This window comes from Pelecanus crispus, chromosome 2, assembly GCF_030463565.1.
Source record: "Pelecanus crispus isolate bPelCri1 chromosome 2, bPelCri1.pri, whole genome shotgun sequence".
NCBI classification, from domain to species: domain Eukaryota; kingdom Metazoa; phylum Chordata; class Aves; order Pelecaniformes; family Pelecanidae; genus Pelecanus; species Pelecanus crispus.
This window is the reverse complement of record NC_134644.1, coordinates 118,515,011-118,530,375: the sequence shown is the minus strand read 5'-3', so window position 1 is coordinate 118,530,375 and position 15,365 is coordinate 118,515,011. Positions and strand designations below refer to the sequence as shown.

At 38.1% G+C, this 15,365-nt stretch overlaps 1 protein-coding gene across 1 annotated transcript in view; it reads left to right on the top strand.

Annotated features, from left to right (window-relative positions):
- PTPRM (protein tyrosine phosphatase receptor type M) overlaps positions 1-15,365 on the top strand; it is a 509,987-nt gene that overhangs the window by 192,008 nt on the left and 302,614 nt on the right. The window contains exons 6-7 of the mRNA XM_075706282.1: positions 2,958-3,132; positions 12,819-13,112. Coding sequence (XP_075562397.1) covers positions 2,958-3,132; positions 12,819-13,112 — 469 coding nt within the window. The remainder of the gene's footprint in view (positions 1-2,957; positions 3,133-12,818; positions 13,113-15,365) is intronic.

Here is a 15,365-nt window from a genome sequence, read left to right as displayed (position 1 = left end):
TTCTCCCTTTAACAGCATCCTGTAGCCTTTGTTGGGTGGGAACACTGTCATGGTTTAGCCCCAGCCAGCAACTCAGCACCACGCAGCCGCTCGCTCACTCCCCCTGCCCCGATGGGATGGGGGAGAGAATTGGAGGAGTAAGAGTGAGAAAAACTCCTGGGTTGAGATAAGAACAGTTTAATAATTGAAATAAAGTAAAACAGTAATGATAATAATAACAATAGAATAATGATAATAACAATATACAAAGCAAGTGATGCACAATGCAATTGCTCACCACCCGCCGACCGATACCCAGACAGTTCCCGAGCAGCGATCGCTGCTCCCCGGCCAACCCCCCCCAGTTTCTATACTGAGCATGACGTCATATGGTATGGAATAGCCCTTTGGGCAGTTTGGATCAACTATTCTGGCTGTGCCCCCTCCCAGTTTCTTGTGTACCTGGCAGAGCATGGGAAGCTGAAAAGTCCTTGACCAGCATAAGCAGTACTCAGCAACAACTAAAAACATCAGCGTGTTATCAGCATTCTTCTCCTACTAAATCCAAAACACAGCACTGTGCCTGCTACCAGGAAGAAAATTAACTCTATCCCAGCCAAAACCAGGACAAACACCAAGAAATAATTCTTAAAATATTTCAATGGTTCTTCAGTTGTTCTGTAACTCATGAGAGCCCTGGTAAATTCCAGATGCAGGTGCCCTGCGTGGAAGGGTGGGTGTACCTTGCAGGCTGGAGTGCAGAGGGGCTTGTTCACACTCTAAATGAGCTGAGCTAGTTTAGGTGCTAGAATTAATCAGTGTGTGGCAGCATGTTGTTCCCTAGAGAATAACTTACCCTATTTCCTGGCAAGATAAAATAGCCCGTGTAAAGGTTCCTGATGTTGCAACTAGAAAAAAGGAAAAACTAGTGTGGGTGGATGTAGTATAAGCATGTGACTTGGCTATGCACAGAGTCCTTAAAGAGTCTGAAAGCTGCAGAAACGCACTTTAAAACCATGTGGTTTGTGACTGGTCAGCAGCTCTGATAATTAGGATGAATCAGTTATCGTCTTAGGTAAAAAATAATCTTGCTCTTAAGAAATACTCATTCTCCAAAATGGTAATTAACCTGCTCTGCTCGCTTCCCTCTATTTGCAGCCGTTCTTGCTAGAAGGATATTATAGTGGCAAAAATAGTGGTTTTGAAATAGTAGTTTGAAATGTTTCTTTTGAAGTTTTCTTTAAGGTAACTGCCATGCCACATCAGAGAAGCCAGTTTATCTGCAGCTCAGCATTCTAGGAATTTTAAGGAGCTAGGAATTATCTGAAGTAATTCTCAAGTAATGGTTTAAGATTGAGTAATTTGTAAGGCATGATAGTACATTGTTCTTTAGGTATCTTATAAGCATTGTTTTCTTTTAAATAAGCTGTGCACCACCCACGTTTCTTTTTGAAGAGGGAATACCTCTACCTTACTGTGCATGAGAATCAGTATTTACTGTTAGTTATGCTGCTTGTTTGGCATTAATGGCATGATTAACTTTGGCTTGTTTTTGTGATTTATGGATGAGTTTAATGTCATGTGGCTGGTACTTGAAACTCTCTGGTTATAACTGGTATTTTAAGGGTACTTTCAGTATGGTGGTGAGTAAAGGCCCTAACAAACTGAGGTCAGTATTTTCTATATAGATCTTAAATTCTGCTGGACAAACTACAAACTCTAGGGCAGAAAACCAGACATCACCAGCTGTGTTGGTGGTTTACAGAAGCTTGGTGGTGCAGGACCCTTGACCTGCTTGAAGCTCCTGAAGTCAGAAAAACCTACTAAAAATAACTGGTGTCATTACATAGCATCAAACTGTGCATATGCCTTCCTGGAGAGAGCATCTTTTCAGAGGTGCTTGTTGGGGTTCTCCAGTTTCTCTTGATGTTTTGATAATGGCTGTAGCCTTCAGTTTGTTTAAGTGTATATGTTTCTGTGAAAAGTGTGTCTTGTTTGCTTGTTTCAGTAAATGTTGTCACTAGATTTTGTATATGTTTTTTTTTTCAGCCAGCTCTAGTAATTTGGTGATTTTACATTTTCTGAGGGTGTTTTTGAGTGTTCATAGTGCATCTGTCCTATTTCATGGGCAGGTGGAGCACAAGTTCTGACGAGGATCTGAAAGCCAAGTCTCTCTGTCCTCATCTTTGTGTCAGAGGACATGGCAAGATGTCATCTCTGCTGTCTTCTGTCTGCTACCCTCCCTTTTTTCCTCGCCCAGCCGAGCACTGGATCACATGAGGGAGCAGGCTGGTAGCATTGGACTTATGCTGGGCCTTGTGCTCCTCAGCTGTTACATAGCTCATTTTCTTGTGCAGTGCATGCAGTAGGTTGAATGGAGGGCGAGACACTGCACTGAGATAGAAACTGCCTGGTTCCCAGTATCATGCTGAGGAAGTGGGAGATGGAGACAGCTTCTGCCTTGTTGGTCATTCACCTGGTAAATCCATGCCTAATCTCTTCCACCTGAGTCACTGATAACCCCATGTGTAGGTGCTGCTATATGAGAACCATCCACTGACATTTCCGTGCGAGCTGTGCAAGATGCATATGCCAAGTAGCAGATGCAGGGGGGAAGAGAAAATGGAGACTGAGTATGCTGGGTTTCATGTTTCTTTAAAAGAAATAACTTTAAATATTTGTGTAAAGCAAGCCAGGCAAGTAAATGTTACATTGCTCTTAAATCTTTCTATTAGTTAATCTATAAAGAGTTGAAAGCAGCTGTTCCAGATGAGTGGTCGCCCACTGATGATGAATGGTTTAACTCACATGGGAAGGCAGTAAAGTCTCACAGAGCGTAAACATCTGTAAAAGTAACATACAGACTTCTGCTTTTATCTTGCCTCCTCTCTTGGGGAACTTGAGAGAAATAAAATCGGTTTTCAGTATTTTTTTTAAATATCACTAACAATATTCTTTATTTTTGTTTCTTTGCCTAGGGTATTTATGTAAGGGATGCACCTTTGAAGGACATAAAAGTGTTCAACTTTCGCCGATTTGTAGCTCTTTTTAGTGTGGTGAATGCCACGAAGCGGGACGCTGGCAACTATCGCTGCATGATTCGGACAGAAGGAGGAGTTGGTGTATCAAACTATGCAGAACTGATAGTTAAAGGTATTTCACACCAAAAAAATCAGTATTTGCATGCTCAGTGTATGGAATAAGGATGTGCAATTGCTAAATTAAGTAAGAATGTCACCCATAGACTGTTGAAGTCAATAAGAGGTTCAATAAATAGACTCTGTTTATGTAAATCTTAAGAGTCTATCCAGCTATAAAAAAAGAATGACAGAAGATGCTAGGGCTGATTAACTAGTTACTTGTTGATTGTTGTTTTAAATAATTCTGCAAAATGCACTGTTTAGAACTATATGTCTTTCAGAGTGTATTTACAAGACTTTTTTTAAGGTATGAACATAATATTGGCTATTTACCTCCTTTATGGAGACAGCATTCTAAAGGTATATTTACTGCAAAATATGAAAAATTTACATTAAAATGAACACGTAAAATACACATATTCCAACATACAGAGGGATGTTTTTAAAACAGTGGTAAACACTTAAGTGTAAATAGAATGCATAAAGGTATGTCCATCCTTATTATAGAAAACCGCACTAAAACAATTTTTTCATGTTCATTATATTTAAATTGCATTTTGATTGGCTGTTACTTTTATACCAGTATTTTGGAGGAACGAAATTTTATTTTTGTTATTTCAGAGACAAAAACAGATTCTGTAGCACCTAAGCTGTGGAGCCACATTATTGTGTTACGTATCTTCCCTTTCTGGGCCATTCTGTGCCTAGCAAACAAGAAGTGCGATGAAGGGCTAAAGGCTCTTTTTCTTTTCTTTCGGAAAACAATTTGATCCAAGTTGGCAAGGAGTGAATGAGTGCCTTAAAACTAAATCCACCACAGGTGTGGAATTTTCCTCTGGGAATTAGGAAGGACGCACTTGGATCTATTATGTATCCTCTGATTTTAGGAACAGTATCCTTCAATGGATAGGACTTTCTTTCTTTTGGGGATAGCATTCAGATTATCACGGATTATATTATTATAGCTGTTCTAATAGAACTGAAGAAACTTACAGGCTAAGGGGTAGCAGGAGCAAGAAATTAATTTTTGTGTAGTACCTTCTTGTCACTCTGCTTTCCAAATTTTGCCCTAGGTTTTATCTTTTGGGTTAAGATACAAATTAACATTTCTTATGATTAAGTAATCTAATTAAAAAATCAGTACTTGTAGTATAAGAGCTAGTACAGTTCTGGTTGCAGACAGCAGGCTGGATAAGGTGCTTTGTTATTAGTTGATCTGGGATTTGCTCTTTTCTTTCTCCTAACTTTTTTTTTTTTTTTTTTTTTTTTAATATTTATAAACCTACATGGGATTTGTCAGGACTTTTGAAAGATGTGATCCTTTTCCTAAAGGCAACTTACATGTAGGGTAATAAGCAAAAATGTAGCATGGATGTTGTTTCTGAAGTCAGTATAGAAAGCATGTGTATGAGAAGCTAGCAATAAAGGAGGGGTTTGAAGGACGGGACAGTGGCGTAAATAAAGAATCAGGCCAAGACATTAAAAAAGGAAAGCAAAGTGAATGTGTTTTAAAGAAAATGGAAAGAAGTAGGACAAGATGAGGAGGAAGAGGTTGCAAATAACCTCTATATGAAGATAACATGACAAGACAAATTGTAGTATGAAAACTTAGATGAATGGACAGATGAAGAAAGAAACAAATGGAGAAGGTGAGATGAGAATATAATTATAAGGCATGGTGGAAAAAATGAGGTTATTTCAGTCCAAGCAGAGATAGCATGAAAAGGAAATAAAAGGAGTGGCCAAAAATGGAAATGTGTGGAAGTCAGCAAAGAGAGCTAGAAAGTGTGGAGCATGAACCCCAACAGGAATGATTAAGCACCTTTCAGACCTAACATCAGTGGAAATAAGGAAGAATGGAGACTGCCTGAAGGAGGCAGATGGAAGATTGACTGCATCAGTGACAGGAGGTACAGAAAGCTGAAGAAGTTAGATTTTTTTTTTTTTTTTTTTTAGTTTCTTTGATTTAGGGTGTTCTAATTTATTAGCACTCCTTTTGCGGTGCAGTAGATGAAATTATGAAGTATATCATTAAAGCATTTGCGCTTACCCAGAGTCTTTCAGAAAATTTGCACTGGGTGCTGTGAACAAGTGTATAGTCTTCAGGTGTAATCCTGTGAACTACATGTAGAGTGGCAAAGTAATTATGGTAATCCTCATTGCCTGTATTGGAGCTTTTATGAGACCACCTGCAGGTCATTCCTTCTGACCTAAAAAGACCCGTTCTAAACATTGTGCTATAAAACCTTAGATGACTATACTGAAATAGCAGCATTAGGGGCTAATTAGTAAATATGCTTTCTCATTGATGGTGTATAATTAAAAAATTTAATTTCCTAATTTTTTCAGCAGCTTTTCTGCAATGTTAGTCAGCAGAATTCAAAGATAATAGATAGAGTTCAGTGCACCTATATCTTTTTTTAATCCATTACCGTCGATAAATCATGAAAAAAATGTACGTTTACCCATATTGCATGTAATGCTTAGTATACATGGGAATTACTGATGGGTTAATAATAGTATGTGTAGAAACAGTGGTGTAATTACTCCCCGCTCTTTGCTGGAAACAATGAATCTAATTCCCTTCTCATTTACGCTGGTGTAACTAAGCTGACTTAAGAGGAATTTCCCTGGAATTACATTGCTAGGATGACAGGAGAGTCAAACCTAGCATTTGTAAGTTAAAGAGAATCAGTTATTCACATTTATTGTGCTCTGTTTCATTCTGGTTACTGAACTTGTAACTCAAGTTGCAGATAAGTAAATCCTACACTGGAATTGGGATTTTTTCAAAATACCTTTGCATTTAAGTAGGGACATTTGCACAGTAGAGTGGGTTACAGCTCCACACAACATTCATTGTACTTCACTGTAGATATAGTTTCACTAAATAGGAACTTACTCTAAGTACGTTCCAGTTACTTTCTTATGTAAACCTGTAGAAGGTTTCTAGTGCTTCTGTGGCATGCTGTGTGGCACTGGAGACAAGGTACCAGAACTTTTGAAATCAGCGGAAAGGGCACTAGTGTCAGGGGCTGCAAACCAAATCTGAAATCACAAAGGAAGAGGTATGTAAGAAACTGCCAAATATTCTCCACCCCCCCTTTTTTTTTTTTACCTGAGTAGACATGGTTTTATAGCAAGGGGGGGGGGGGGGGGGGAAGGGGAGCAATTAAAGATCTGTCCGATAATCCCATGCTATCTTATTAAAGAATTGTAAACATGAACAACATGAACATTGTCTAGTTAATGAGCAAAAAGCCTGTCAGTGAACAATTATTCTGGCCTTCAACAAGAAGGAAAAAAGGGGTTTTTTTGAAAACTTGTTTGTGTTATCTTCTTATATGCCTTTTAGAGGATGGTGAAATAAAGTATTGATTGCTCTATTTAAATAAATCCTGAAGGGGAAGTTTTCAATTTATCTGAGTGTTTGCTCTGATAGGAAAGGCTGGAAAGACAAGTGCCTTGTCATTGTGTGTGCTCAAACTACACAGTAGCCTCATCTAAGTTTGTCAGAGAATTGGACTGAAATGTCACTTTATCTAATGGGAGACATGAAATTGGCCTTGTCAGATCACCCACTTATTGTAAAAAAACAGCAGTTCCTATCTAATAGGTGACATAAAAGTAATCAAACATTGAGCAAAAGGAAAATAGTAGGGTAGAATTGATTAAATGTATTTGGTGAAGTAAATTGGCCTTCTACATACAGTTCCTAGGTTGAATTTTTCTAATAGTGGGCAGATCCAACATGGATTAGATTTAGGAGAACAGAATGGGCCTGTCTGAGCGGATATCAGATTATTACAGAGTTCAGACTGCTTATTGAGTTCAAACAAGGTAAACTGAGGTGTCAAATTGGTTAAAAGGAGTTTTGTTAGGTTTTTAAGCAAGGGCGTAGAAAGGTAACCATCTGTAATGCTGGCAGCTTAAATGTCTGCATCTTTCTAAATGGAAGATTTAACACCAGGAACAGAACCAAACCTCTTATGGACCTCTAGAGCAAAGAATTTATTCTGGAGGGCAAAATCATTTTCAGATCAAGACACAATAAGAAAATATTAAAGATTGCTTATCTGTTTTATCAGTTTTTCTCATACATTAAGTATACACAGGTATTTAATGTCTGTTTTCTCTCTCTGCCAGCTAGCCTTTCATGCTGGATCCATCAGTCTGTCTGCACCCTTTTCTACAAACAGTGGTGGTATTAGGACTTAGCTTTATGGTTGCCTGACAGTTCCTGTCATGAAGTCCTGCTTTCGGATGCTCATATTTTGGCAAACTGACTTCAGGCTGATATTTTCCCGTGTGCCTGTGTGCCTCATCCTGAAGATTTTGAGAAAAACTCCAGCCAAAATAGTTGAGATAGTGCAGCCATCTTAGCAAATTTGCCATAGGAAAGTGTTGAAGACCCTGGGCTTTGAAGTGGGAACTTTTTTCCAGGAGGGTAATAGTTATGTCAAGAATACTGTTTTTCTGTTCCTGTGAAAATCTGTTCTCAGGTATTGTCAATTTACAAGTTACTAAATAAAACCCACCAAGACCCCCATTTGGATGTGTACAAGGGAGACTCCTCTGAGTTCAACTCTAAAATTCCCCCCAAATTCTAGCTACAGTGTATGGAATTTAAATGCAAGCACTAGTCTGAACTCCTCTGTGGCGGGCTGGATCCAGGCACAGGAATCAAAAGCTGTGAGCTTACCATTCCTGTCCTTTTAGTATGCAGCCCTCCACCTCGCTGAGCCCTTGTACTGTGAGGGTAAAATGGTGAGATGCATGATGTGGATAGCGAGGGGTGCAAGAGCAAGTAGCTGCATACTTGGATGAAGTTGTTAGTGCTGGGACTGAAAGGTATGGCAAACTGGGAGGTGTTTTGAAATGAGAGGGGAGGTAGGTGAAAACTGGGACTATGTAAGCACTAAAAACTGGGGAGAAAGGTGACAAAGGGTGGAAGGTAAACATATATACGTACATGCATATACAAAAATATGTATGTGTGTATATATATGTGTGTAGGGGATGGGGGCTGAAGCTAGTGCAAAAGGGAACTGTCTGGAAAGGGGAACTGTCTAGTGCAGGAGGGGAGAGGAAAAGCAGAACCTAGGGAGAAGGATGGTTGGAAGAACAGCAGCAGGCTGGAAGGTGGGGAGAGGAGCAGCCACAGAGCTTGTACATCCAGCCTGGAGTAAAAAAACCCCAAACCTGGGGTGGGAATTTAGTGGTGTTTGGAATGTGGGAGTGGTGACCATGGTGTGGGGGGAAAAGGAAAACTGAGGAAAGCCAAGCAAAGCTGAGAATGGGAAGGGTAGATGGGTTTAGACCACTTAGGTAAGCAGATGAGCATGGAGTGAGAGCGGTGCAGGCTGAGGTGCCGCTGTCTTAAAAGAGAGTGGGCAAGTCAGAGCAATTGGGTTTGGGAGGAATCATGTTTGGGGAAGGGAACAGTTTGTGTCTCGTTAGGGATGGGTGGTAATAGTAATACTACTACTACAGGGTTTAGCAGAATATCTGCTAATGTCCATCTAATTAGATTGTACCTGCATAGGCTTATCAGTATATAGTACAAGGACACTTGTTTTTCTGTAAAGTTTCAAAATACGTATAAAATACAACAATGATATTTTCTTAAATTATTAATTTACAAGTAATTTTAATAAGATTCAGATAATGGGTCAGGTCAAGTTTTCATCCTGAACAGTCTCAGTAAAGGAATAGTGTAAAATTAGCTCACGTGTTATGCATCACACTGTGTAAATGTATTGTTTAATTAAATAATTAAATGCTTTGGCGGGAATTATTTAAAAACTTTTCTGAAGAAAATATTGCATGAAGAACTGTGGTGTTTAATTGCTGTGTCTTTTCTTATCAGTGGGGATATTTGTTGCCCTTCATCCACAGTTAAATGCTGCAAAATGGCACTGCTCTCCATTGTTTCCAAAGGGATAGAATCATTTGCATGCTCAAAAGAGGAGCACAATAATATATATGTGTATAAAAAAAAAAAATAGAGAGGAAAATGGAAGAAAAAAATTTTTAAAGCTGTTCAGTTGATTTCAAGACTATAAAATTATAATGATTTGATTAGTTTTATAAGAATTAAGACATTATTAATGTGGATATAGCATGAGAGATGGTTGATACCTTGTTTTTAACACATCACCTACTCATGATGTGCTGAACAGTATCACACAGAAATAACGTGGCATTGTCTTTCTAACAGTTACTATTTAATTAAGAAAAAAATAGCTTGCAGGATAAATGTTTCTTCCTCGTTCCCCCGCAAATGTAGCATGGCTCCATTCTCTCACCTCAAAAGAAAAATTGAAAAGTGTTATTGTTACTATTAAAGTAGATTTTTTCATTTTTCAAGTTAGCTGTTCTGAGCCACAGAGAAGAAATGTCTATTTTTTGTGTTCTATAACTCACTTAAATCTCAGAGATTTACGTTTTCTCCACTGGCATCTCTGTGTGATGCCTTTCCCCTCCCTATTAAAATTTTAAAAGAACTGCAAGATATAAAGATATTAGGATCTTGTAGATAATGTTTGGAAAGCCTGTATAATTTAAAGCACAAAGCAGTGTAAATAAAGGAGTTGCTGTTTCAAGCATGTTTCCAGTTAATGTAGAAGTACATAAGAATAAATAGTTTATATGCATGTTCGGCTAAATTTGTTCTTATCCTCTGCATAAGAGCATCTGCCTAAAGCTTTCTGTCATCTGCAGGCCTCTGGCTTTGTAAGGTGGCCGCTATTTTCTTTCCATAAGGGATTATGCCTATTGCTATTTGTCACAGAATTCAAGAAGAGGTCACCTGTCCAAAGTCTAAAAACCATTAAATTTGAAATTATGGATAAACTTACCTTCTTTTTTTGAGTTAATCTTCTATTTTAAAAGGCTATGTTTAAAGGGTTTCACAGTACTGAATAGCTTTGGTTACTTCTATTTCAAGAGAGATCTACGAGGAGGAACTCCTGTTTAAGCTAAACCATCGTACTAAATAGCCACTGCTACAAACTTGTTTCTGCTATCAGTTGAAATTCCTTCCTTGAATGTACACAGCTGTAAAATCACAGGTGTATTATACCGTCTTCATAAAGGTATTAATCGGAAAATAATTTGCATGGTGTTTATTTGAGACTACCCCAGTGGCCACCAGTAAAACTGCTTTTAGTGGAAGATGGTGCTGCAGTCTGATACTTACGTGATTAAGTGATTCAAACTCCTGAGTATCCTAAAAAAATTAAATCATTCTGCCTAAAGGAGGAATAAATGAGTAAGTGGGAAGAAAAACTATCATACCTCAGTTGTGAAATCGGCTCATTTTATTTGGTAGTACACCATTTGAATTAAAGTGTCTGCTTAACTCTGGGTCTCATGTTTTTAACCAGTCACTTAATAATGAGCATCATATTTGTAATGAAAGGTTCATTTTATGTAACCTCGATCTCTGGTAAGAAGACTACTTTTAGTATTAAACTACGTTACTAGTATTAAACTACAGTATATGCAGGCTTTGCTGAAATCATGCAGCTTGCATTAACCTTTTGCACTTTGGTCACAAAGGAATGAAAAATATGCCCCGAGGGATAAAAAGACAATAAAATACTGTCTATTTGAAGTACTTGTAATACTTGGAATGAATTGGTGTAACCACTAACCTTAGTGACCTAACTCCTGAGTTCGCATTTTGAATGGCACTTCAACAGCCTTTAGTAGCATTTGAAACTTGAAAGTAATTAACTGTTCTTTCAGCATGGCTAAGTAAATGCCTTAGGATCCTCTATAAAAGTTCCATTTCATGTCTTGGTTCACAAAACAGCCTAATGATTTAAATTGATGCTAAATCATTTTGAGTCAAGTCAGAACAGTTTCCAGACATGCTAACGCTGTATGAAACCGTAGTTTGTATACTTTAGGAACAGTAATTTCAGTACAACTGCGGTATGTGGCTAACCGAAAGATGACATCAGTTTGCCGTATATTGCTACTGGCATATAACAGTGTTTTCCCCAGTGATTTGAAAATGTAAACAATATTCTTTTCTTTATGTACTGGAATCTACCACAAAATATTAAGCTTTTTTTATGTCTATTGCAATCAGTAATAATTAGTAGACATCTTTGGAGACATTCTGGATTGTTGCCCACTGTATCATGTTCTTAATGATAGTAATCAATTAGTTTTGTTAAGATGAAAATATATAATGCCGATGCCTGTTTGCTGTTTTGTGATGTCATATTTTCAGCAACTCCTAACAGATTGCACAGATTGAAGCTTACATACAAGTGTACGGTGCTAATTAGAAACACTGTCTATATGACGCATAGCTAATCTTCAGTGTACTTAGTGCTCTGTGAGTTCAGTACTCTTTCCCTAAAAGAAAAAAGGTAGCATAACGTAGGATAATTACGTGTTTGTTAAAATAGTGATTCCACTATTTCTCAGGAAAAACTATTTCCAGAGTTCCGTTCTCCCTTGTGCTCCATTCTTTTATGTTCTTTGCTTTAACTCTGACTTTGAAGTCCTTGAGAAATTGATGAACTATATAAATTCAACTTCTTTTCTGTTTGACTGCCTGTATCTCAACACGTTGGGAAATGGGTAGCAGAAGAGGATAAATCTGAATCTACAGCTTAGGGAAGACAGATGTTCTACGTTCATTATGTATTCTGTGTAGCCTTAAGAAGGTGGCAGTGTTTGCTGATAGATATGTTAAGAATATTGGATCAAACAGTGCCTTATTACAGCGGCCTGGTTTCATTCTGCATGAATATATTTAACCAGTGGGAAGGTGAATTTTATGCAGATGTGATGCATGAAACAGCAGAGTAATTTCCTGGTTAATCAATAGGAAAAAAATGAATTTGTTATTTACCTTTAAAAAGAGATGATGTCTGCAAATTATTTCTGCAGTGTAATTTAAAATGAGAAGTCCATCACAAAATAAATAAATGTGGTTTTAAAATTTTGATCACTTTAAAAATCTTTAGAATGCAAACTGTCAAGAGATCACACGCATGCTTGCTCTGTGAGACAGAGTACTGCTTCTGTGTGGTAGTTACTGAAAATAAGCCATTACATGAAACAGAGTCAGAGTCATAGTGAAGACTCAAGAATTCCCCCAGCTCTCATTTAGAAGCTCTTTCTGTTTAACCAGGATATAGGGCTTGGAACAAATACTGTATTTATTCTGCTTACACAGAAGTCTGAAAATCTGAAGACTGAGTAGTACAGTCCATGAGAAATAATGAATTAAAAATTCATTTTGTTTTCATGCAGAAGTCACTGTTCTAGCTATGTCTAAGAATAGACTACAGTATCAATTTTACCTTAAAAATGTTAGGTTTTGAGCAGGATTTATATTTACATCCAGTAAGCACTGTATTTGGATAGGAAAACCTGAGATCATCTTTCTTTTTAAATTGGAAGTTTAAAGTTGCCATGTGTTGCACCGGGATTGAAGTTACATGGTATAAAACAAAAGCTTCATGTTAAGATCTCCAAGTGCATAAGCAAAAGTTTGTATATTCAAGTTCATTGGAAATAAGTTAATCTGTAGTGATGATTTCTTCATATCCGTATTTTTATGCAATCTTCAGCTCTAATATAGTACAAACCCCATTGTTTATTTGAATGTTTTAGAAGCAGAAAAAATGCCGGTATAATCATTGCTGCTTTTTGTAACTTACTGTGCTTCAGAGCCACCTGTTCCCATTGCTCCACCTCAGCTGTCCTCAGTCGGTGCAACTTACCTGTGGATACAGTTGAACGCCAATTCCATCAATGGGGATGGACCCATTATTCAAAGGGAAGTTGAGTATCGAACTTCAAGTGGAAGCTGGTATGACATACAACCTGTGGACTCCACGAGCTATAAGATTGGGCACCTGGATCCTGACACAGAATATGAAATCAGTGTATTACTTACAAGACCAGGTGAAGGAGGAACTGGATCTCCTGGCCCAGCTCTCAAAACAAGAACAAAATGTGCTGGTGAGTACTCAAAAGTGATTGCAAAGTTGCAAGCATCTTTCTAGGGTTGAAAATGTAAGTTACTTCACTAGCAGTTTTTACTGTGTACCTTAAACCAGCAGGCAGCAGCAATTAAGACTGGATGCTTTTAAGTATAAGCTATTAGCATTTGCCAGCTACCATGATGTTGAAACCAACCTTCAGTGCCACTGCAGATCGTAGATGAAATCATCCCTGTGTGTGCCTTAAAGTGGTCAGTGTACAGTGCTGTATAAATAAACAGTTTTTACTGTTAGGTATGCACTGAGGTCTCTCTGTTTCATTACACCCCTCTCTTGACAGTGTATGTTTGGGTGTCAGGTTAGTTCATCTTTTTTTTCTTTTTTTTTGGCTAGTATCCCAAGCAAGCTTGATAAGAACTTTTTTGGATAAAGTTTCTTTTTTCCTTTTTTCAATGTTAGCTATATCGAACTTGTAGATAAAGTGGAAACACTTGTGTAACAGCGAAAGTATGCACTGTTAAGTCTCAATTAGCAGATGAGGTTTAGCAAAGGGCTGCCTTTTTGAGTGACTGATAGCATGGCTTTTCATTAAATGAGATGGTGTGATTTGTGGTGCTGTGTAGCAGTCTTGGCTCCTGTTTTGGATGTTATAACTAATAATGCTGACCTCTGACTGTAAAAAGAATCAAAGTAGACCTATTATACAACAGCAATTGTACAGTAATTTTCAGGAAGAGTGGCAGTGATATTAATTTGGGATTCAGCTGCTCAGAAAATAATAGAGTATACTGTGACCTGGAATTTTTTTTGTCATTTGTATTTTCCCCCAGTATTTTGAATCTTCTTCCTGCTGCTGTAAAGTTGGTGGAAGATAGGCAGAAGTGTATGTAGAGGAAATGGGACTAAGCAAATGGTATTAGCTTATTGATCCTAATCTTTTAGAGAATGGCTTGGTGTTATGTGTCTTTTTAACAGGAAAAATTACATACTTCAACAGAAATAATGATGTATTTCCATTGCATATGACAGTAAAGTTACTTTTTGTAAAGTCACCTGGCCACCTGTCAGTGGCTAAATGGCATTTCAGTTGGACTGATTGGTGTGATGTCAAACATAGAATGAAATATAGTTGCTGTCAGAATCCCAGTGTTATGTTTTGAAGATGCAAGCTTATACAAGTACTAACTCTTTGATGTTCTTTTTGTGTGTTTTTTTTTTTTTCCCCCACCCCTTCGTCTCATTACTGGAAAGATGTACTCAATGAAAAATACCAAAAAGCAGTACAGTTAAGTTATAATAATAGCTAAGTATTTAGTATTTATACGATTTTCTTTACTAGACTAAGATAACTTCAGCTTAGTCAAAAGTGAGGCATAAAAATTAGAGTTCCCTTCAGGAGAGTTTCTGGGGCACTGTGACTTTCATAATAATGTAAAATTATCTGTCTAGTCAAGGTAAGTATGTATTTAATACACAAGTACTTCAGTTTTTTTAAAATTAAAATGGTTTTACTCATAGTTTGATCATCTGCTTATATGAGTTGATAATGTAATGCTGGGTGCTGCATAAGTGAGCCTGTGTCTACTAAAGGGAGGGTGTGAGTGTGGTGGGTTGACGCCAGCCAGCAGCCGAGTACCCACACAGCCACTCACTCGGTCACCTCTGCCGTGTGACAGGGAGAAAATAGAAAGAAGGCAAGAATTGAATTGAATGATGGATTGAAATGAAGACAGTTTAATAGGTGAAGCAAAAGCTGAGCTCGCAAGCAAAGCGAGGAAAGAAATTTATTCAGTATTTCCCATTGGCAGGCAGAGGTTAGCCACTTCCTGGGAAGCAGGGCCTTGGCATGCTAGTGGTTACTTGAGAAGACAAACACCATAACAATAAACATCCCCCTTCCTCCTCCTTTCCTTGAGCTTTGATTGCTGACCATGACATCATATGGTATGGAATATCCTTTTGGTCAGGTGGAGTCAGCTGTCCCTGTTGTGTCACCTCCCAGCCTCTTGTCCACCTCCAGTCTACTTGCTGGAGGGGCAGACTGGGAAAAAGAGAAAGCCTTGAGGCTGTGCAAGCATTGCTCAGCAACATTCAAAGCACTGGTGTGTTATCAACCTTGTTTTAATCACAAATCCAAAACACAGCACCATACAGGCTGCTCTGAAGGAAATTAACTTCATCCCAGCCAGACCCAGTAGAGAGAGACATCCAGAATTTTATTTATATTTAAGAACATCATATGCTTTCTGGTCTACTCGGTGGTACGTGCTGT